Source organism: Xenia sp. Carnegie-2017, unplaced genomic scaffold (genome assembly GCF_021976095.1).
Source record: "Xenia sp. Carnegie-2017 unplaced genomic scaffold, XeniaSp_v1 HiC_scaffold_25, whole genome shotgun sequence".
NCBI classification, from domain to species: Eukaryota; Metazoa; Cnidaria; class Anthozoa; order Malacalcyonacea; family Xeniidae; genus Xenia; species Xenia sp. Carnegie-2017.
This window is the reverse complement of record NW_025813488.1, coordinates 281493-303616: the sequence shown is the minus strand read 5'-3', so window position 1 is coordinate 303616 and position 22124 is coordinate 281493. Positions and strand designations below refer to the sequence as shown.

At 35.7% G+C, this 22124-nt stretch overlaps 1 protein-coding gene and 1 long non-coding RNA gene across 2 annotated transcripts; both read right to left on the bottom strand.

The window, feature by feature from the left end:
- Nucleotides 1-1632: 1632 nt before the first annotated feature.
- Nucleotides 1633-3356, bottom strand: LOC124453385. The gene is made up of 3 exons (XM_047004203.1): nt 2822-3356; nt 2343-2729; nt 1633-1883 (listed from the first exon to the last, which is right to left on the bottom strand). The coding sequence occupies exons 1-3, from the start codon at nt 3354-3356 to the stop codon at nt 1633-1635; spliced, it is 1173 nt and encodes a 390-aa protein (XP_046860159.1).
- A 10572-nt stretch (nt 3357-13928) lies between these two features.
- On the bottom strand, nt 13929-14601 carry LOC124452968. The gene is made up of 2 exons (XR_006950920.1): nt 14433-14601; nt 13929-14238 (listed from the first exon to the last, which is right to left on the bottom strand). It is a non-coding gene; the product is annotated as an uncharacterized LOC124452968 (long non-coding RNA).
- Between the last annotated feature and the right edge of the window lie 7523 nt (nt 14602-22124).

Sequence of the window (22124 nt, the reverse complement as noted above, 5' to 3'; positions counted from 1 at the left end):
AAGTATGAAAGTTTACCAAGATCTTTCATTTGGAATCGACGTATTAACAGTTGTTTAGTTTCTGACATAGATTTTTCACAGTTTGCCGCAATGATCAAATCATCGACCCAAATAAGAATAATCACTAAGCTTTCATTAACACTCTTAAAATAAAGACAGTGATCTACTTTGCTCTGAGTAAAACCATTCTCTACGAGATGTGTATGTAATACAACATTCCAATTTCGACCTGATTGCTTTAAACCATACAGGGACTTGTTTAACTTATAAACTAATTTCTCTTCTGAGTTAAAGGAAGAGGTTTCAAAACCTTCTGCTTGTTCAATAAATATCTCACAGTCTATGGGTGCATTTAAGTATGCTGTCTTTACATCCATTTATTGCAAAATCAAATCATTTTGGGCAGCCACTTGCATTAACACTCGTATGTATTAACACTTGCATTAGCACTACAGTAGTCATACTTGCTGTAGGTGCAAAGGTACCATAATAATCTATGCCCTTAACTTGGCTATACCCCTTTGCAACAAATCTAGCTTTATATGTCTTAGCTTTTCCTGGGACATCTTTAATGGTGTATACCCATTTGCCTCCCACTGCTTTTCTACCTTTTAGTAAAGTGGTTAAGCTGAATGAATCGTTATTCTTAAGAAAACTCATTTCTTCTAACATAGCTGCTTTCTAGTGCTTAGCATCGGCGGAGTTCATAGCCTCAGCATATGATTGGGGAAATCTGCTGATCTTATAACAATAATCAGTATACATTAAAGGTGGCTCATGCTCACTTTGAATACTTTTTGCATGGTCACTCAGGTAGTCTGGCGCTTTTCTAACTCGTTGCAGGTACCTTAAATTGTTTTCTAATCGTGAACTATTATTTGATTCTTCACATGCTACAATCTCACTCTCACCTTTACTTACATCAATCTCCTCATTTGCATCATGTACATTCGGAGTTTTTTCATGCATTGATTTTGACTCCCTTGTACTGCCCTTGCTTTCAACTGGCAATCCCAAATCTTCTATCTCAGTTGTCTGTGTTTGACGCTCACAAACATTCTTCTGGATGAACTTCACAATTCTATACCTTAAAACCTTATTGCTTTTTGGGAAATACACTAAGTACCCTGGACTTTCGCTGTCAAATCCAACAAAAATTCCTTTTGAACACCTAGGATCTAATTTTTGCTTGCAGTGCTCATAAGCAACACATTCACTACCGAATACCCTCATGTTAGCTAAGTTTGGTTTACGACCTGTTAGAGCAAAATACGGTGTCTGATTTAAGCGGTTATTCAAACATTTATTCCTTATATATGCAGCTGCCTTAACTGCATAAGGCCAAAGCATCTTATTCAATTTTGATTCTGTGAGTAAGCACCTACCCATATCAAATAGTGTCCTCCAATGGCGCTCCGCAGTGCCATTTTGATGAGGCGAGTGTGGGGCAGAGGTTTCATGCTTGATACTGTTACTACGCATCAGTGTTTTGAAGTCACTGGAGATAAATTCACCACCATTGTCGAGTCTCATTCTCTTAATGTTTCCATATGGGGCAGAGTCAGAAAGGAATTTCTTTGTTGCTTCAGTAGTGTCACACTTTTTCTTAAGAAAATACACGAAAACAGCCCCTTAATAATCATCTGTAAAGGATATAGCGTATTTGAATCCTTCCTTTAAAGCAGGATCTATAGGACCAGCAAGATCGGTGTGTATAAGTTCCAAAGGGTTCTTTGATCGAATGTCAGGATTTCTATTTCTACTTTGAGTCATCTTTCCCTGAAGACAAGTTTCACAATCTGGTTTGGCAGTTCTGCTACCACTGATCTTTATACCATCAGCGACATGTTGCAACTTCCATTTGTCCTCATAGTTACAATGTCCTAGTTGTTAAGATATGCTCTAATACTCTTCCTGTAATTAGTAAATAATTAGGTCAAGTGTAACTAACTAAATGATTGTTTTAAGAGATACTTATGTGCAATAATCACAATATTTTTTATAGTTCCTAATAGCTTTCCGTTGATTGGGAATTAACCATGTTTAGTAAAGAAACAAATATATCTATACGTAATATCTTGTATAAATAGAAGTACTTTAACCATTGTACGATAGATCGTAGACCAAAGACATTGACGTTGAACATTAAATGTGATCATAACAGTTATCTGTAATATCTCTATTTGTTGGTGTAAGTCAATATATACTAAAGAAGGTAGATGGCTACATCACAAAACCTAACACTAGTATGTCGTGGCAGCTCTTTAGATCACTAGTGTAGTTTACAGAATCTTCATTTTCGTGGTCTTTGTTAGGTATGGTGGGTAAATGACAAAGTTTACCATGTTTCTCTATGTTAAACTTAGCGCCATCAGTGCTCTTTAATTCTGCTGACTGTGGGTGGAATTCAACACTTGCTCCTTTCTCGGTTGCAGCTTGCACAGAAAATATAACTTGTGGATAGGAAGGCATGTACAGTGCTTTCTTCAAAGATACAGCTGTACATTTCCCTGTGGAATCAATTATGTGTATGCTTACATTACCCCACTTTAGTGCCACATTGTTTGACTTTGTGCCATCTGCCAACTGAATGTAATGTGAATTGGGTTTGAATGCATCGTCGAAGCTTGTAAACTTGGATTCGTCAGTGATAATGTGGGATGTTGCTCCACAATCAACCAATAACATATCTTGAAATCTCTTATCTTTAACATTTTCTTCTACTTTAACTTGGAATGCAAAGGAATGCTCTTCACCAAAATTTGATGTCAGTTTTACCTCATCTTTGTCTTTTCTTTCATTCTCTTCTTTCGACATATACTTTCATCGTGGGTTGAACTTTGACATGTTTTGCACCACATCTTTTTCGGTTTTCCTTTTTTTGGGAACTGTCTAGCGAAATGTCCCCGTTTTCCACATGAGTAATACTTTTTCTTCTCTTTTCCGTGATTATCATGACTGAATTTCTTGGTATCAAACTTGAAGATCGAATCTTCACCACGATGATCGTCTCGGGCTCGTTCACTTTCTTCAAAACTACGTAACCCTTGCTTAAATTCACTAAATGATTGTTTAGTCTCGCTATGGGTAACAAACACAGAGAAAGGTTTGAACGATTCTGGAAGTCCCTTTCGTACCATAGCTATCAATAATCCATCGCTCACAATTTCACCCGCATTCTTTAAGGCTGTTGCAGCTGTCTCAGCTCGTATTAAATAATCGGCGACAGTTTCATTTGCTAATTTCATAAAAGATGTTAATTGTGTGTACAGTGATATAATTCTTGGTTTGCTCGTGTTCGTGCACTTTAACACTTTAACGTGTTCGTTATAATTGTTGCCCACGAGCAACACCATGCAACAATGGGTTAATTCAACAGGTCTCGCTCACGGCTGAATTTGTAGTAGATTGCAGCCATAGAATAGACATCAGAAGGCCCATTCGGCTAAAATCGTGGCGTATTTGTTCACTACGCATTCGTGACTTCCCAGCAAGATACTTTCACAAAATCAATATGGAATAGTATTGCAAGAGAATGCTTTTTTACAAATAATTCAAATTTAAAGCAAAAGTTTGCCGAAATTTTTACATAGAGTTATCATCCTGCGAAGAAGATAAGGTTCCAAGCTTTTTTAGTGCAAAACAATATATTTGTAAAAACATTTATATAATTTCTGAGTTGCAACAAATTTAAAAAACACTTAATAAAAACGATGATTTTTTTAAAAGCAAACATGTTTCGACATTAACAGAATGCCATCTTCAGTGCGAATGATAGGGATATCTGATATGAAATATGATACAGTATTGGAAGATATGAAGAAAGTATTTAAAACAAACTTTTTTATTACAGACATGTTTCGGCAAACTTATGCTATCATCAGGGCAAATGAATGTGGTACAGAATGTGAAACTTAAATATATAAATAGAGATAGACGACTTATAGTTAACTGAGATGAGGACAGCATTACAAATATTTACAGTTAATTAACATATGGAAGTTAGACGATACATTAAAAGGAAAAAAAAGTATTTACAAATTAAAAATGGTATTAAAGTTGTGAACTTGCTTAATGAGATCGGGTTTTAAGTTTGTTAATGTGTAAGGCTTTAATTCTGAGGGTGGAAGAATAATTGGCAGTGTCGATAATTGTAAAGCAGTTGTTGGTGTATTGTGATTTGCAGTTATGTGAGGAGAGAAGGTGTTTGAAGATGTGTGAGTTTTAATCAGTTGGATATGTTACTATCAGACGGAGTTGTTAATTTTGCGTGTTCTATCAAGAAGAGTACATACTAAACCAATTTTATAGTTTAACGGAGAAAGGCTAAGGAAGTTAGTAAGTAAGCCAGTGTATGCTTTCTTGTGATAAACTGAAGTTTGACAATTGTTTGGGAATTTGGTGATCAAAATGTCAAGAAATGAAATTTGGTGGTTAGATTCGTATTCTGAAGTAAATTTGAAATTAGGATGTTGAAGGTTTAAATAGTTGAAATATAAGACGGCGTACTTTTTGTGTGAAACATGCAAAAAATATCATCGACATATCTACGGTAAAATAGAACACTTGAACCGTGATACTTTGACGACCAAGTGCGTTCATGATGACACATAAATAGATTGGATAAAACCGGTGAAAAAGGACTACCCATAGCAACGCCATCTGTCTGATCGTAATATGAGCCATCAAATAAAACGTGCGTTTCTGCTGTAGCGAAGAGAAATAGTTTAGTGAGATCTGTTTTCTTAATGGGAAATTTATGGTCATTGGTGTGAATGAGATTAGCAGCGATATCTATAGTTTCTAATAGGGGAATGTTAGTGAATAAATTCTGCACATCGAATGAAACGAGGAATTTGTTATTGTTGTATAGACCATTGAGCTCCCCAACAAATGAGAAGGAATCCTTAGTTGTGTAGTCATTTGGAAGAAGTGGAGCAAGACGTGTGCAAAGATATTCTGCAAGATCGTAAATGTAGGTTTTAGTTAATGAAATAATGGGGTGTAATGGCGGGGTGTGTGTGTCGTCGCTAAGTTTGTGTAATTTTGGTAGACCATAAAATCTAAAAAGTTGTGAACAAGGGGGAAAAAGTCTAGAATACGTTATGTTGTCTAAAGAACCTTGTTATTTAAGTTTACGTAGGAATCTCTGTAGTTTCCCTTCTTTTAGTAAGGTGACATCATTACTTAAAGGTTTAAATTTTGTGGTATCATTAATGATTGAGAGGCAAGCGTTTTGGAGGCAAGTTTACTCATTTTTACTATTCCGTTACCTTTATCTAGTTTAAGTGCTATTATGTAATCATTGATGCGTAGCTTTCTAAATATGTGGTATTTCTTCAGATCGGATGGAGTTGGTTGGTATGATGGTATGTAACTTTGTCCCATGTGTGCTAGTTCGTTCTTCAACAGGGTTAATCTTCCTGGTCGTATAGTTATTCTTTCAAACCGACATATTTGCCACCTTTGAACGCATCCAATGGTCTCTTATTCACTTTAGGAGGCTTGATGGTAAAACCTAGACCATTCATTAATAAAAAACCTCCGTTTTCGCCCGTCCACACGTAAACACAAAACCAGCGTTTTCGAAAGTCTTTACTCTGGAGAGCGTATTCGAAAACCTCCGTTTATGGTCACCGAAAACGCCGTTTACGTGTGGACGTAAGGCCAAAACGGAGGAAAAAACCTCCGTTTTCAAAAATATCCGTATACGTGTGGACGGAGCCTACGTTTGTGACGGTTTCCTTGTGAGTAAACGGCAGAGCAACGTTTTTTATCAGTTATCACTTATCACATTTGTCACTTATCCTCTTTATCACTTATCACTTTCACTTATTACTTATCATCTTATCACTTATCACTTTTGTCACTTATCCTCTCACCAACTCAAAGAGAATATTTATATATATTTTTGTTTTAAACTTCCTTTAAATAGATCACACTCCAATTCAATGTAAATACTTTATTCATATCTTCTTATACTGTATTATATTCCATATCTCCAGTGGCGTAGCTCGCGGTCCCGCTACTACCGCCCGGCGGGAGTAAAAATTTCCCAAAAAATAGTAAATATTATATTTGGAGATGAGATATACATTAGTTCACAAACAATTTGTAATATTATGTTTTATTCGTTCCTTTTTACGCTTTAATTCGGTGGCTCGTAATCGTAATACCGCAAAATCTCAAGATTTGTCATGTATACGACTGCGATTTGCTTAACCGATGTTGATTTAGTAAATAGCTTATTAGCTAAACCGTTCTCTGCTCGATCTTCGGTCGAACAGAATGTTATCGTTCATGAACGGCCTGCTCCTGATTTAAGAATTCAAAATAAGGGATTAGCATTTCAGAGAGATTGGCATGAGGCGAAGGACTGGCTGTGTGGCAGTACAACCTTGCAGAAAGTGTTTTGTTGGCCATGTCTAATGTTTTCCCGCAAACTTCGCCGTCATGGACTAAGAATGGCTACAACGATATGCGAAGTATTATGTCTGATGCTAAGAAGCATGAAAAATCTAAATCGCATTTGACTGCTTTTAAGACATGGAAAATGTATGGAGCTAATGAAAGAATTGATTGTCTTATGTCTCTCGCGAGAAGAAATGAGATTCAGCGTCACAATGAGGAGGTAGGACAAAATCGAGAAATGTCAAAAACTATTACTGAGGCAGTGCTGTATTTTTTAAAGCAAGAGTTGCCATTTAGAGGTCACGATGAGTCCGAAGGTAGCTTGAACAAAGGTAATTATAGAGAGTTGCTCAAATAATTTGCTAAGTTTGTTTCTGTATTTGAGCGTCGACTGCACAGTAGACTAGCAAAATCTGATATAGTTGGTGACAGAAGATTTACTGGAGTCTCCCCAGAAATTCAAAATTATTTCATCAGCTGTCTTGATTCGATGATTGAAGATATATTCAGAAAGGAAATAAATGATTGCACATTTGTGAATATTCAGCTTAATGAATCATCTGATGTGTCCACCAGCTAAGTGTTATTGCTCGGTTTGACAAAGCAAGTAAAATTATGATTTGTGGATGTAAGTATGAACAGAAATGCCACAGCAATATCACAAGTTGTCAAAGATAAACTTGGTTAGTATTCTGATATAAAAGAAAAACGGGTTTTGCAAACATATGATGGTGCTTCTGTCATGTCGGGCCATAGCAATGGTGTTCAAGCATCGGTTCGACAAGAGTATCTTTTCGCCCATTTTGTTCATTGTGCAGCTTATAGATTGAACCTGGTCCTATGCCAGTCAGCCTCATCAATTTCTCCTGTTAAAATCTTTTTCATTAATATAGGTACATTCAGCACATTTACAAGCAATGCCCCAAAAAGAAAAGCTTTTCTCACATCTAACAGCCTTGAGTTTCCTGCCCCTGGTGAAACAAGATAGTATTATTGCTCTAGATTAATCAATGTATTGCACAAAAATTATGAAAAACTTTTAGATATTTTTGAGAGGGTACTTGAACAATCAGCAGGGTGGGATGTAGAGTCATTAAGTAAAATAGGTGGCTTACTGCATTATCTTGATAGCTTTCTCTTTCTGTTTTCTAATGTGTGCTTTTTACAGGATTTTAGAGGATTTAGTCCACAATTTTGTATTCCGTTCTTCAAAATAGGGAAACCCATTTTAATTATGACATAAGCAAGATTGACAATTTCAAGCAGCTTATTGTATCACTTCGCACAGATCAAGTTTTCACTGAGTTTTACCAAACTGCACTAGAAAAAGTAGGCCAAAGAGCAACCAGAGCAGATAGTAGATACAACTACAAACAGCTTTATTTTGAGATTATTAATTGCATTAAAGGCATGTTAAGTGAACGATTTCAAGATATTAATCAGTTCGAGTTTTTAGAACTTGCCAATCCTAAACTATTTACTACATGGAAGGGCATAGTTCCACAGGAGAAGATCAATCTTCTCAAAGATAAGTATAGTCCTCTTTTTTACATCCAAACATTGGAGAGTCAACTTTCCTTCATTTACAACTACAAGGACTTTCACAAAGAGTGAAGTAATGAGGTGCTGAAATACATCTACAAATTTAATCTCCAGTCGAGTTTACGTCAAGCGGTAAATTTGTTAAAATTGAATGTTGTCTTGACAGTGGCAAGTGCTTCAGTAGAGAGGTTGTTTTCTTGCTTCAAAAGGGTAAAAAGCTATTTGAGTAATAGAATGAGTCAAGGTCGGCTTAGCTCTTTGTATAAAATATCTATTCACAAATAATTCGCCCTCGAAATCACAAGAAATGCTGTTTCCAAGGCTCTGGATTTCAAAATTTTACAAGGGAGCATGCTCCTCGACGCCCCTAGTGGGGGTCGCACCGGAGGCGTGACATGGGCGGGCGGGAGTTACTATTTTTTCTGGCTACGCCACTGCGTATTACTATCATTCGCACTGAAGATGGCATTGTGTTAATGTCGGAACATGTTTGCTTTTAAAAAATTGTCGTTTTTATTAAATGTTTTTTTAAAAACATTTATATTTTCTATTGCAATCTAGTGGAAGTATCTTGCTGGGAGACGTGTCTGCTTAGAATTTGCTTTAGAAAAGTGAGGACACAAATATCAAAGGCTCCGACACAAGTGGACCTTCTGTTAAGATATCTATTCTTTGACTGCAATCCTCACCAGGTATGTTGGCGTGCGTGTTGTGTGTTGCAAGAAGATTTTTGTGCACGTACGCCGTCGTTTTGCGTTTTGCTTAAATTAATAAGGACGACTTTTAAAATAGTTAGAGCTTTACTGAAGTCAATTTGGTATCTTAAATGGAACTTCTTCTGTTCCGTAGTATATTCATGCTAAATTCATTCTGCATGGTACATGTGACAAGCAGTGGCGTTGCCTGGTTTTTCGAACGATTTCTCTTAGAGGGGGTCGTAGGCATGCTTTACATGTTAGATCAGGGGTCTCCAAACTACGGCCAGATGTGGCCCGTTAGGCCTCTCAATCCGACCCGCAGAGACAATTAAGAAAAAAATAATAATATTATTAAACAAAATAAACTTTGTGCAGAAAGTTCACGTTATGACGCAAGCCAACTAGCAAGAGTTTTATTAAAATATTCGCTCTTTCACCAGAGGTATACGGTTCGTCGGACCTCAACATGCTGAATAAATGTTCATGTGGCCCTCTGGCTGTAAAGTTTGGAGACCCCTGTGTTAGATAATATTTGCATTATAAATGTTAAAAATCCTTTGTTAAAATTATTCAATATGTTGGCCATGAGGTAATTGGCAGTTTGCACATGTTAAGAATAGATTGGTATTTGATATTTTTCAAAATTTAAAGCAAGTTTAGTAAGAATTTAAAAGCCGTGCATCAGTGATTTTTGATATTTACAATAATATGAACAGCCTTTACAATGGCAACTTTCTATTGTCAGCCAATTTAAATGTTTGAACGAGGCTATCACTCAATTTTTTTTGCAGTGTGTCGTTCTCTGCTAATGTAAACCATATGTTGAAGACGTTCTTCAGACATGGACGCTCGAAGGTGGCTGTTTATAATTACAACTTTGCTGTGTGCCTGTTCACAGGAAGCAACAATGTCAGGATGAGTAGCAACAATTTTTATAACGCCATAGACTTTAGGATACAAGTTACTTATTGAATATTCTCCAGAAACTTTTACAAGAGTTGGCAAGCAAAGCCAAGTATTGGGAGATTTCATCAAGGGTTTATTGTTTGCTATCTCTTTCATTTTAAGAAATTCTTTGTACTTCTCTTTCCAGACCTTTTCACAAAACTTAGAAAACAATATAAACTGATTTACAACAATATCTGGATCAATTCCGTAGAATTGAGGCAACCTTTGAGCTTGGTGCGACATTTCTTCCGTAAAATATTTGTGATGAAAAACGCTGGCCGGCGACAATATTTCACACGCTTTAGAAGAAAATTTTCTCTCTCGCTCGCTTTGCATCCAGTCCAAAAATGGGGAAAAAAAAGCCCTTGAAGAGATCTCTTGGGAGGCCATTACCAGGCATTTCTTTTTGGATTCCTTAGGCGTCTTGATCTAAAAAGAATATACCATTGTTGATAAAAAGGTACGGTGTGCCGACGCTTTCGTCTCTTTGGATTTTGCTGATCCCCTTGTTTGAAATCTTCAACATCAAATAATTGGTCTGTGCAACATTTCCTTGCTTCCTATAAAAACTTATCGATGTTTTCTTCGTTTCGAAGCTAACACAAAGATTCTTTCAGGGATTGTACACCTGACACTGCTGAAAATAAATCCATGTTTTTCTGTTTAAGATATTCTAAAATCGTTTTACTAATAGCACTTTTTCAAGACAATAAAAGAAGCAATCAACTTGAGTTTTTACATACGTACAAGCAGTCCCTGCGCAGCTGATTCATCCTCATCAGACATATCTTTAAGCATAGATGGGATGGCAGGCAAGGTGTTGAAAACCACCACCATAACGATAGACGGAACCAATAATATTAAATACGTCATTCACAGAAGGCACGTTCCTGACACTTTTCTACTAGACATGGAATAGCTTATGCCCAAAACAATGGAAATATACTGATTTCTTTTTTATTTAGCTGTCCAAGGCGATAGTTTTTTGATTTCCAGCAATTTGATTGGCTGCCTGAGCGGGCAGCATTTTACGATATCTGCCCGTGGGCAGAAACAACATTTTTTCGCAATGAATTTGTTTACGAAGTGAAATGTAAATTTTTAAAATTGATTCAAAAGCAATGTAGATTGATGAACGAGTAGGCAAAGCGTATTCAGATGAAAGTTTTCATAGCAAGGGTGAATTTTACTATCCAGAAGAAGCAAAGTTTGTAGAAAACAATCCAATTATAGTCTCATCCTGACTTCCTGTTTAAGCTGACGAATCGGTAGTACTTCATTTTTTATTGTTTAGTTTTTATATTATCAAATATTTTTTTGATTGAATTAAAAATTCCAGTGAATTGTGTCCATTCACCTCTCCCCCTCACCCGTAAACACCCCTGTTGTTAAACACGTGTATACGTTCTACTTGACAAAATCGAAACATGATTCTACATACTTTTTTCTACAACAGAGCAGTTATTGAGTAATATGTTAAAACTGTAATTACTGAATTGTCCAGCATGGGCACTTGGAATGTGTATGTCTGATATTATCATCCAAGTCAGTTTATCATTAATGGTGTACACAAAGTGTGTGAACATGGTGTTATTTCCACGGACAATGGGCAGTACGTAACAATTTTCTAAGCTGTAGGTCATTTGAGATGCCTGTGAATTGTAAGAATTAAAGACACCATAACTTGAAATGACATTGGTTATGGATAGCAGTTTTGGATCAAGAACACTCATCAACGACATTTCTGTCATAAATGCTTTCTTACTCACAGTCTGTTTTAATTGAACCGTGCTTTCTTTAGCCATCATCCAAAAGTCTCCTTGTGAGCAACGGGGATACTTCATGTATTTGGAGAGAAAATAGACAAAATAGCCAAGATACTCTTCTGGTGCCTTTGGATCACCGTACGATCGATTATTTAACGGATAAAAGGTTTCCAACTTCGTTTTCTCTTCATCTTTTTCACCAATCAAGTTGTAGAACGCCAGATGTACAACAGCTGTTATTGCTCCAGTAACCGTACAGCCATTAGCTCTGCAGGCATCAACAATCGACTTCGTTTCCTCCATAGAAAATGCTTTTAAATTTAGACATGGTTGTGATTCTGGGCGTATTTCTGCAGACTGAAGATGTGGGTATCGTAAGTAATATGGATTGATAGCCTTCTTTTTGAGTACGTAAGAAATCATTTTTCCCAACAAAAAATCTAATACCGGTCGAAGTCCGAAAATAGTAACCATTGATCGAAATATAGAATGACCAATTTTTTTTTGGGTGACAAGATCGTGACCACTGGGCAGTAACGGAAAACTTATCGTGTGCATGTCGGCATTGGTGACACGACTCGATATCTCATTCATGCAGTTCATAAACTGTTCAACAAACTTAACAGCAGATACACCATCCAAACACGCATGTTTTAGAGAGAACAATATCATGTTTGAATACTCTTGTGATGTTGCATCAAATTCTTCCTGAAGTACGACAGCTTTCAATGGCAAGATAAATTTATGAACATTTGAAGTATGCTTGTATATTAATTCTTGCCATTCAGAAATCTTAGCATCAGATTTCGAGATGTCAAATAGCGGAACAGTTTCCTCAATGCTTTTGACGTCAAAGTACTGTTGGCCGTCAGCCTTGGTATATATTACAGCTCGTAGCATTGGCTGACGTTTAACTAACACAACTAAAGTATCATGAATATGTTGAACGGGAAGGCTTTCCCTCGACTTAAGAGATATAACGCAAGCAATATTTCCAACACCATTTAATGAATATGATAACTGTTCACTCACATTTTCTAGAAAATCAAGCCGTCTGCTTTTACCGTTTCGAATCTCAGGTTCTTTTAAAGTTAGGTACTTCAGGATCTTCCAGGTCAGAAAAAGACAGCACATTAGTAAAGGAATTTGCATTAACAAACTGCTAAACACCGTTAGTAAAGCCATATTCGAAATGAAGTATTTCTCTATGCAGCGCTGCCGATGTTCAATGTCTCAATAAAATGCGTGAAAGATTACACTTACACTTGTGAATGTCATAGCAAAGAATAGATATATACAGAAGCGCCACTCGATGTCGGAACCTTTGATGCTCGTGTCCCCAGCATCCGGGCAACTTTTGACGGCGGCCATGTTTCCAGCCAGATCACAATATAATATAAAGTTCTACTGACTGGTTTTGGCAAATAAACCCAAATATTTCTATAGATTGGCCATTTTTAATATTTTTTTGTGTGGATACAGTTAACACATCAAGCTCTCAACAATTTATCATTAATTCGACGTCCGTTTTGATAAATGAGGGTTTATTCGGAATATTTACAAAGTAGATATGTATCTGACGAGATGCGTACTCGGTATATGGTTTGTCGTCAGTTTTAATTTTATCATATAAGAATTCTGCAGAGAATCTTGAAGACATTTGTTCTAACATTTGAAATCTCGGTCGTGGCTGAAACAAGTGACAAATCAAATTATCCTCCAGTTAGTTTATATATTGCAAACAACGTTTGGCAGGACATTCGAATCACCAAAATTGTCTACCCAGGTGTTTTAAACTATCAGAAGCGATGCTGCATGGCCACTATGAAAGTCATCTGATGCCAAAATATTTTGTATTCATCACAGTTGTGACTTGTGAAGCTTGAATGACTTTTTGAGCAAGTTGGAACATAAGCAGCAGCATGTTGGCCTCCACCAATAAAGTGCTTGAATAGCAATTTATAAAACATATACTGTCATATGGTCCACATGACTTAACTTTATTTCTGCCTTTTTAAATTCAATCAGGAGATTATTTATATATTTGACATGGATGCTTATTGATGATTTGAGAAGTGAACATAAAAAAGCTTCCTGAATGCTTTTCTGAATTGGATTTGTGTTGGCTTGGAACAGTTCCCCCCTGTCAAATGTTTTAAAAAAGTTTTCTGGTGTATCTGTGTTTCACCTTTTGGTAAACATTTTACTGTGTAAAGTATTACGATTGCATTAAGAGTAACTATAACTGGTTTTTGTCAGAATAAGTTCTGTTTGTGACATGATTACTTACAATAAAAATTTTAATTTACTGAATGAAGTTTATGGATTTTAGCAAAAATTAAATTTTCGAGCCCTTTGTTGCAATAATTTTTCTCTGCTGGTTGATCAATGCGGTGAATCAAACATAATTCTAATCATTTTTCACATATAATTGTTGGTCACAACTCACAAGTGAAGTTTAACCAAAGAGGTAAGCTGTAGGAGCTTGACAATATGTTTGACATAATGGTAAAGTTGTTAATTTAATTGTAACAATTTATCAATAACTTCATTCTTTAAAAAATTGTAATTTCATATATTGTTTATTAAAAATAAGACAACAAAAAACATCTTTATTTGTAAGTTAATATAAATTTGACAGACATGATAGCCACAGGAACTCAATATACAATTACAAATAAAAACTTTCAATTACAATTATGCAGACAAGCTACATTGCAAATAAAAAGCCCCGATTCAAGAATCAAATATAAATTAGTTTAGTCCAAATTTTATACTAATAACGTCTTCATCTGAAGAACGTTCTTTACGCACAGTAGGTCGTTTTATCGCTTCTATCAAATCCGTTGACCATTCTAATAGGAAACTCTTTACTAGAAAATACAGAAATGGAATCACACTAAATGTATTTATTACTTTTGTCCTAAATTATAAATTCTTAGGGCCACTGCCGTTCAATATAAGAGACGTTCTAAACATGGATCTCACATACAGTTCAAGGCAAGAAACTATAAAACCCGTAAAAATATATTTGACGAACGTATTTTACAACAAAACTGTTTCTCACCTCATATGCTTGGTATCCTATCCGATGGCATTAAAAATTTTGTCCATAAGTGAATTTAAATTCGTCAAATTTTCGAAAAACAACTCTTCATAATATTAATCTATATACATTCTGGCCAGTTTATCTGGCTGGAGTAATGGCGGACGCAAAAGATGCGCACTTAAGAGCTGGGTACAAGAAGGGGACAGATTTTTCGCTGAGTGGCGCTTCTGTATATATCTATTCTGTGGTCATAGGTTAATTCAAGTGTCATATCACAGACCGACACGGAAGTTTAGTAGACTCCACAGTCTACTATTAGTTTGCATCGATTGCATGTACGATCTGTCATCAACTGCAACCCAATCATGAATAACTTTGTAAAAGAGTTTGGTAAGCTTTTTATTTTTAATACAGAACGAACTTTCACACGCATTATTTTTTTAATTTTACGGGAAAAAATTGCTTGCACGAGCTAAGAATACGTACGCGATTGCGTACATGTGTCTAGGTTTTTTTATGACATTTTGAACTATTTATGTTGCAGGTAATATTAAACAATTACTGAATAACGTTGAATAGAGTATCGAGATATATGAAGGTCGAGCTGGTGGATCACTGAAAATACAATCTTGTGTACTGTTTTTGAGAAGCCTTCTGTCACTAACATTTGCATTGCAGATATTTCTGGGTACTTGATCTTAACTCTTTTTATACTCATTATCATTTTTGTTTTTTTGAATGGTATTTGGTTTGGCATTTATTTTTTCTGATGCAGTTCAGCCTTTGCTTAATTATGTTCATGGACAGCTATTATCTAAGTCACCTAACTAGAATTCATCAAATATGAATGCTTCTTCTAAATCTTTTCTATGATTGGATCACTATTTTGGGGGTAACCAAACAGCAGCTTGGAAAACCTTGTTTGGCCTTATTTTTAAAGACAATGTTGAACTCTTTTATTGTCTATTTACTCTTTAATTTCTCTTTAATTTTATCTGTTTCTTATACTTTCGACACAAGTTACAGTTACACTATGTTTACATAACAATTGATTACAACATTAAATAAAGGTTACGGTGTCCATTGTAACACGGCACAATGAAATTAGGCAATCTTTTTTTGAAGTGTTTCTCTGTTCGTAATAGCAACTTGTGATGCTATTTTATGATTTTTTGACACTAACTGTGTTGATATTTCTCAATTGTCAAACTATATATTGGCACCTTTCAGTGAATAAATGGCTAATTGTCCAATATCATTCAAAAAGAATTTGCTGTATTCTAATTTGTAAATTTTAAAATCGATTGATACAATTTCTAGCACTTCAGCAGAAAGTCTTAGCGTAACCTAGGGAAAGTGCCCCAATTTCCCATTGAGTATAAAATATCTGAGCCGTTGAACGAAACCTTAGCTTAAGAGTCAGTCAGTGGCTCCCCCTGTCTTCTGTATGTCACGTAAGCAAAGTAAGATTTATGATACTTTTGTAAATGGAGAAAGTATGGCGGCCGTCAAATGAAGACTGATGAAGACACTTTACGAGCGAATTTTAATTGCGTTCGACAAAGTTTCATTGAGTTGACAGGTATGTTGAAAGATTTTGTTTAATATATGGAAGATGGTGATAATTTCTCCACAGTAATATAGTTAAGATGTAGTTGCTTCCAGGGGGGGATCCAGCTATACTAAACACCTGCAGAAAATTTTGTCTTACAAAAAATTTTCTTTCACTTTTAATGATCAGCAAACAGTAACGTAAATCTATTATTCCAAAAATTTGCATTTAGAGTAAATACACCTCAACATTTTACTAAACACCAACCTACTGTACATATTTTTGTAAACTAGGTGTTTTTAGTAAAACTTAATTGGCTTATTGTCTGGAAAAGCTTTATTTGATTTGTCATCTAAGCAAGAAGACTAACAGAGAAACTGACATATTATATTCAAATTTCATTGACAGTCACATTAATAAGAAAGGGAAGTGGAACACAGTTAGAAAGACAGCTATTGTATTTTTCACCAGAAATTAACAGTTTTCTACTAATTAAACTTTTAAAAAGAATGCTCCATTAGGGTATTGAACAGATATAAAATTAAATTTTAAAATTATAATAGTAGCATTTCTAATGAATTTTAGGGCAAAAACATATGGGATTACTCACAAAGATAATGTATCAATCCGTTAACTACCTTTGCTTTACAATTGCACAAATTATCTTTTATTTTTGACAACTGCCATCAGCTTATTGAAACTGTTAGTATTTAGTTGCATATGCCATTACCATGTAGAGTATTCTAATAAAGAATTTTCTTGATATGTTAATGTTTTGTTTGATGCTTCAATAGTTTGGTTTTACTAATCACAAAATAAATTTGCTATGGTAGCTTGATATTAGTCAACTTATGAGATTAACAATAAATGACTATGTTTTGGTTGTTTGAGTAATTCAACGTCACATCTCCAAATGATATCAATTTTTTAAAATATATTCATACATATGCAGCGGGTATGAATTCATACTGCAAAATAATCTATGAATATAAAGTCAAAATAAATCCCATTTTCAATTATTGTTCATTGACAACAAACTCCTTTGAATCCATCGAATAGAGCAACAATGTAAAATTTGAGATTTTGTTTAAAAGACTTTCATTTATATTGTGATGAGTTAATACTTCCTACCTTAGTGTAGCATATACGGTGGCCCTGAAGGGACATCACTCTATTAGAAAATGAGACACTTTTATTAAAAAAGCTTAGTCGCTCTCACCAAAACTGATCACAATATCGTTCATAATTGCCTTTAAACTATGCGTGCGCGCGTGTTTGGTTAGGAGACTAAGGCGAAAAAATCATAGTTATTTATGTCAGAATAACAAATTTACTAAAGTGAAACCATACAATTTATGGTGAAACTACGGAAGTTAAGTAAATAAATTCATAAGAATTTCTGTTCATATCGCTGTTTCATTCGTAGTGAAATGTCTCAAAAATTTAAGGATGAAATCAGAAATGACGCAAGAGAAGAAATCTCAAAATGTCTGCAAAATACATCGGTTAATTTACAATAAAAAACTCAATCCTCGAGTCCTTCTTCCGACGCTGGTGTAGGTGCTCGTCCGTCAAATGAGGCTTCGGAATCTCAAAATACCATGAGCTTTAAAGAATTTCATCGGATAAGAAAAGCAAGAAGACAAGAAGATTTCAAGCCTTCGAAAAAAAGAGACGAATTGATGACAAGCAAGCTTCTGGCGCAAAAGATGAGTTTCGTATAAGTTCCGTATAGGCTCGAAATCTTTGGAAAACTCAGTGCAATTGCCTAATTAAATGGTTGCCCAGGACAACATTTTTTCTGTCCCTCACTTGCAGCTTATATTTTTGGTGCTTCCCATGAGGTTACTTTGAATGAAATATCCGATGAATCAGAGTTAAAAAATAAATCGTTGGAGATTCAAAAATGCCAAAGTGAGGAAAATGTTTATTTTAATCTGACTGATTTTGTTGAGCGCTTTGAAATGTGTTATTCAAAACCTGTAGTAACTTTAAGTGATAGGGATTCCTTGATAAAGTTTTGTGCAAAGCACATTGTAATAAGTAGTGTTGCTGAAGAAATTTTCAGTTTCCGGAAAGGCCTTAGTGAGTTCGGTGTTATGGATAAACTATGCAAATTTCAAAAGGAAGGTTTAGCAGAGTTAGTTCATTGCAATGTAGAAGTCAGGTGATGTAAAGGAATGTTTTAAACCCTGTTTCTCACCTGTTGGCTCAGATAACCATTCAAGAGAAACTGAAATAGTTTATCACTGGCAACAATTTTTAAAAAAAGCAAAAACTGGTAAATTATCATTAAATGTGCAAGAATGCCCTGATTGGAATCACCCTGATGAGGAAATTGCAATTAATGATTCGTCGACTTTTCAAACACTATCACTCAATGATGTATTGCAGTTTGGTAGTGGCTCACGTTACCCTAAGTTTAAAGTCTTTCTTAAGTCTGATCATGATTGCATTGATGGGCAAAAGAGAATAAATGGCAATACGTGTGCATTGACTATCACTATTCCTGTAAATGAATGGTAGACAAAATACAACACAGATAAATTTGCATTTAACAGTTTGCAAGATGTCTTTGACGATTATGGCTTTGGTCAACGTTAAATAAACATCTCTTATATAAATGACTTGATGTTGACTTGACATGGATAATTGATATTGCTCTTATATAGCTGTATGTAGTAAGTGTTTGTTTAGTTTTGTTTGAGATAGACTAAATTTATTAAACTAAAATAAAATACATTGTTTATACTAAAGACTTATACTGAAATTGAATACACTGGGCAGTAACTTTACGTGCTTAATCAAATTATGTGAGGTGAAACAAATTAAAATTTTAGCTAATAAAATCCATGAAACTTAAGCTTTTAACTTTTTGATCGGGCTACACACAACCTACTGGAACTAATTTGCTTCTTGCTCCACAATAGCAAAACGTACTAGTGTTAGAAAGAGGTCACCACCTTCAACTATTGTTGTTGGATGTGTTAATGCATTATTTTCCATTACATAATGGAAGTATTCTTCCGAAATTCCATACGTTGCTTCATCAGAAAATACTTCTACCTCCACTTCATACAATTTATTGAGTGGCTTTCTGACAAGGCAATCTTGCCATTCTTCCCCTGCTAGTTCAGGAAGGAAGTAGAGGATATCTGGCACACCAGGTACTGTATTTTCATGCGATTTTCTTGTTCTATGAGAGTTTCAGTACTGTCTTGTATTATCAAGATCCTCTTGAATTAAGTCAGCAAAACAAAACCACAAAGCTTCTTTGTGCACTTCACTTCTAGTATTCCTGACTGCACTTGGCCTGCAAAAAAATCAATCCACTAACTAGAACGAAGTTTTCGGAGCGATGACTAAAAACTTTCAATGTTTTGGTTTCTAGGACTTGAAAAAAAAGTGTGAGCTTTAGATCCCGAAAAATCATCATGATGATTCGCACGCAGGTAACATTGCAACGCAGCCATCACCCCATTTTCGGTTCAATGATCCATCAAAAGGCGTATAGGGCACCCTCCCGTTGCTATAACATGGTCAGAAAAACTATGACAACTACATGGGGATTTTTGTTTGATCGTTGTACTTGTAGCCACAATATTCGTCGACTATAGCCATCAACGCAACCATGAATAGAAAAGCCATACGGCTTCAGTTTATCATAAACATCAGCATGCCATGCAAACATTGGTCCAGGGCAAACATTAGTACGCCTATGCAAACGACGCTTTTTTCGTAATTCAACACCGACAGGATCAATCTCTCGCATTATTTATGCGACAAGGTGACGAGAAATATTTAAAGTAAATGGTTTGAACCCGGGAGTACGGTACATGTTTGTAAAAGTTGATCGTCCAGGTTGGTATAGTCCTGAGAAGGACTGTCTTTGTTGTTGTTGACTGACGTTTCGACAACCTTAGCGGTAGACATCTTCAGAGTCAAATGAGGAGTAAACGTCAGCTTAGCCGTATTTGTTATCTGGTTCTTACGTCATTGTATTGTGTGTACAGGAAATGTGTATTGTCATTGTGAATTAGTGTGAAGTGAAATATTTTTAGTTGTGATGTGTGATTCAGGTGTCATGTTTTTAGTTGTAATGTGTGGGTGTCCATTGTGTATTGTAATGTGAATTAGTGTGAAGTGTAATGTTTTTAGAGGATCGTTTGTTTGTATTGTAAATAAGTCGTTTGTAAGGTGCCGGTAATTGCCGGTGATTCGGTGATGTTCAGCAATGTGATTAGTTTTGTCTTGTTTCTTAGTAGCTCGTTTGTGTTCAGTAAGTCTTATGTTTAAGTTCCTGCCAGTTTCCCCGATATAGGAGGCGTGGCAGTCGGAGCAGTTTATTTTTTAAAATGCACCTTTCGTTGAGTTGTTCCTTGCTCTTTATGTTTGTTAGTACTTGTCGTAACGTTGTGATTGGTTTATGTGTGACACATATGTTGTATGGTCGTAAGATACGTGAGATAGTCTCAGACGTACCTTTGATGTAAGGTATCGTTGCTGTTGTCACTGAGTTGTTCGTTTCGTTGGGTTCGTTGGGTTTGTAAGTGTTGCGTTTGATAAAGTCAGACTTATAGTTGTTTTTGTCAAAAACACGTTTGAGATAGTTGTTTTTCGTTGTGTAGAGCGTCCGGTGACTCACAAATGATTTGTGCACGTCTTGTTAATATTCTGATTGTGGTGGCTTTGTGTGATGTAGGGTTGTAAGATTATTGGTCTAGTAGTCGTTCAGTACGTGTTGGCTTGCGATAAACTGTTGTTCGTAGTTTTTGATTGTCATGTTTTACCAAACAATCGAGAAAAGGAAGAGTTCCGTTTTCTTCGAAATCTTTGGTAAATTGTATGTGGCTGTTCTTTTTGTTGATGTGAGTGTGAAAGTCATCAATCTCGTCTGCATGTAGTGCTGTGTGATTGTGTCATCTACGTAGCGAAACCAAAAAGGTAGTGCATGTTTGTAAGTCGTGAGCGCCCGTTCCTCTATAGATTGCATTACAATTTCAGCAACTACAACAGAAACAGGTGAGCCCATTGCTGTTCCATGTAATTGTTGTAGTGTGTACCTTTGTACTGGAAGTAAGTCGAGGTGAGACAGAGCTCCAGTAGCTCCATAATGTCTTCTGTCGGTAGTGGCAGTACGTCCGTGGTGTTTGTAATGAGTGTTTTTGTACAAGTAAGTGCCAGATTAAGTGGAATACTGGTGAACAGTGATTTCACATCAAAAGACAATAGTATATAGTTGTCCGAAATTTGTATGGTGAAAAGTTTTTTAATGAAAGTTTTTTTTATATTATAATATTTAGGTGGTGCCGTAATCTCAAAACATACCACATAGAGAGATACCCATTTAATCTATCAGTTCCTGCAGACAATTCTCCCTTTATTATTTCTCTAGCTCTGTCCTGTGTCACATCGTCTACAGGTTTACGGTGGAGTAATCCTAAATCTTTTAATTTCCTTTTTGAAGTTCTTTCAGATAAATGCACGCTATGATACTTTCGTAAGAGCAGAAAAATATCCTTGTACTTAAATCCCTTGTAGAATTAATACTCAATAACCGTGTCGTTCAATCGCAGTGTGTTTTCTTAAAGTGGTACTAAGACGAAAACTGAACGTTAAAAAATCATCGATTTTAGCATTCAATAGTTTAAACACATATCAATTATTGCTTTCGTAAAATTTAAGCAAAAATAATAGTATAACGAGGGAGTTATGAACATTTGAAATGTCTAATTTTCATGTCCGCCATTAAAATCGGCCATTTTGAATATTTGCAATCAGCAAAGGTCTGTGACGTCATAGTCTTAACACAGCAAGAAGCGCACATTGGAAAGTATACAAAGTAATACATAAATAGAGCAAAAAAATGTCAAATTCATCGAGATCTAGCTCGCTTTCTGAGTCTTCGATCGAGACAAATGCATTGGTTTCTTCATCGGAATTCATGACGGCAAATTCGGACGAATCTAATTCGGAAATTTTGCCATTTGCCGATAATATTGAACCGCTTGCTTCGCCCGATGAAATTGCTGAGTACGAAGCTGCAGTCGCAGAAGAACGGCGGGTTGAAGACATGCTGCAGGATCGTTTTGATGCCCGTGTTGATGTTTCTTCATGGTAAGATGTCATTCTTAGTGTTTTACTTTGATCTGAATCGT

What these genes read in the sequence shown, in the direction of transcription:
- LOC124453385 (XM_047004203.1), bottom strand. Translation starts at nt 3,356, where the DNA reads ATGGTGTTGCTCGTGGGCAACAATTATAACGAACACGTTAAAGTGTTA. An exon ending in AAGTTCAACCCACGATGAAA is followed by an intron (nt 2,730 to 2,821) that starts GTATATGTCGAA and finishes TTGCATTCCAAG; the next exon opens with TTAAAGTAGAAGAAAATGTT. An exon ending in GTTTAACATAGAGAAACATG is followed by an intron (nt 1,884 to 2,342) that starts GTAAACTTTGTC and finishes CTTAACAACTAG; the next exon opens with GACATTGTAACTATGAGGAC.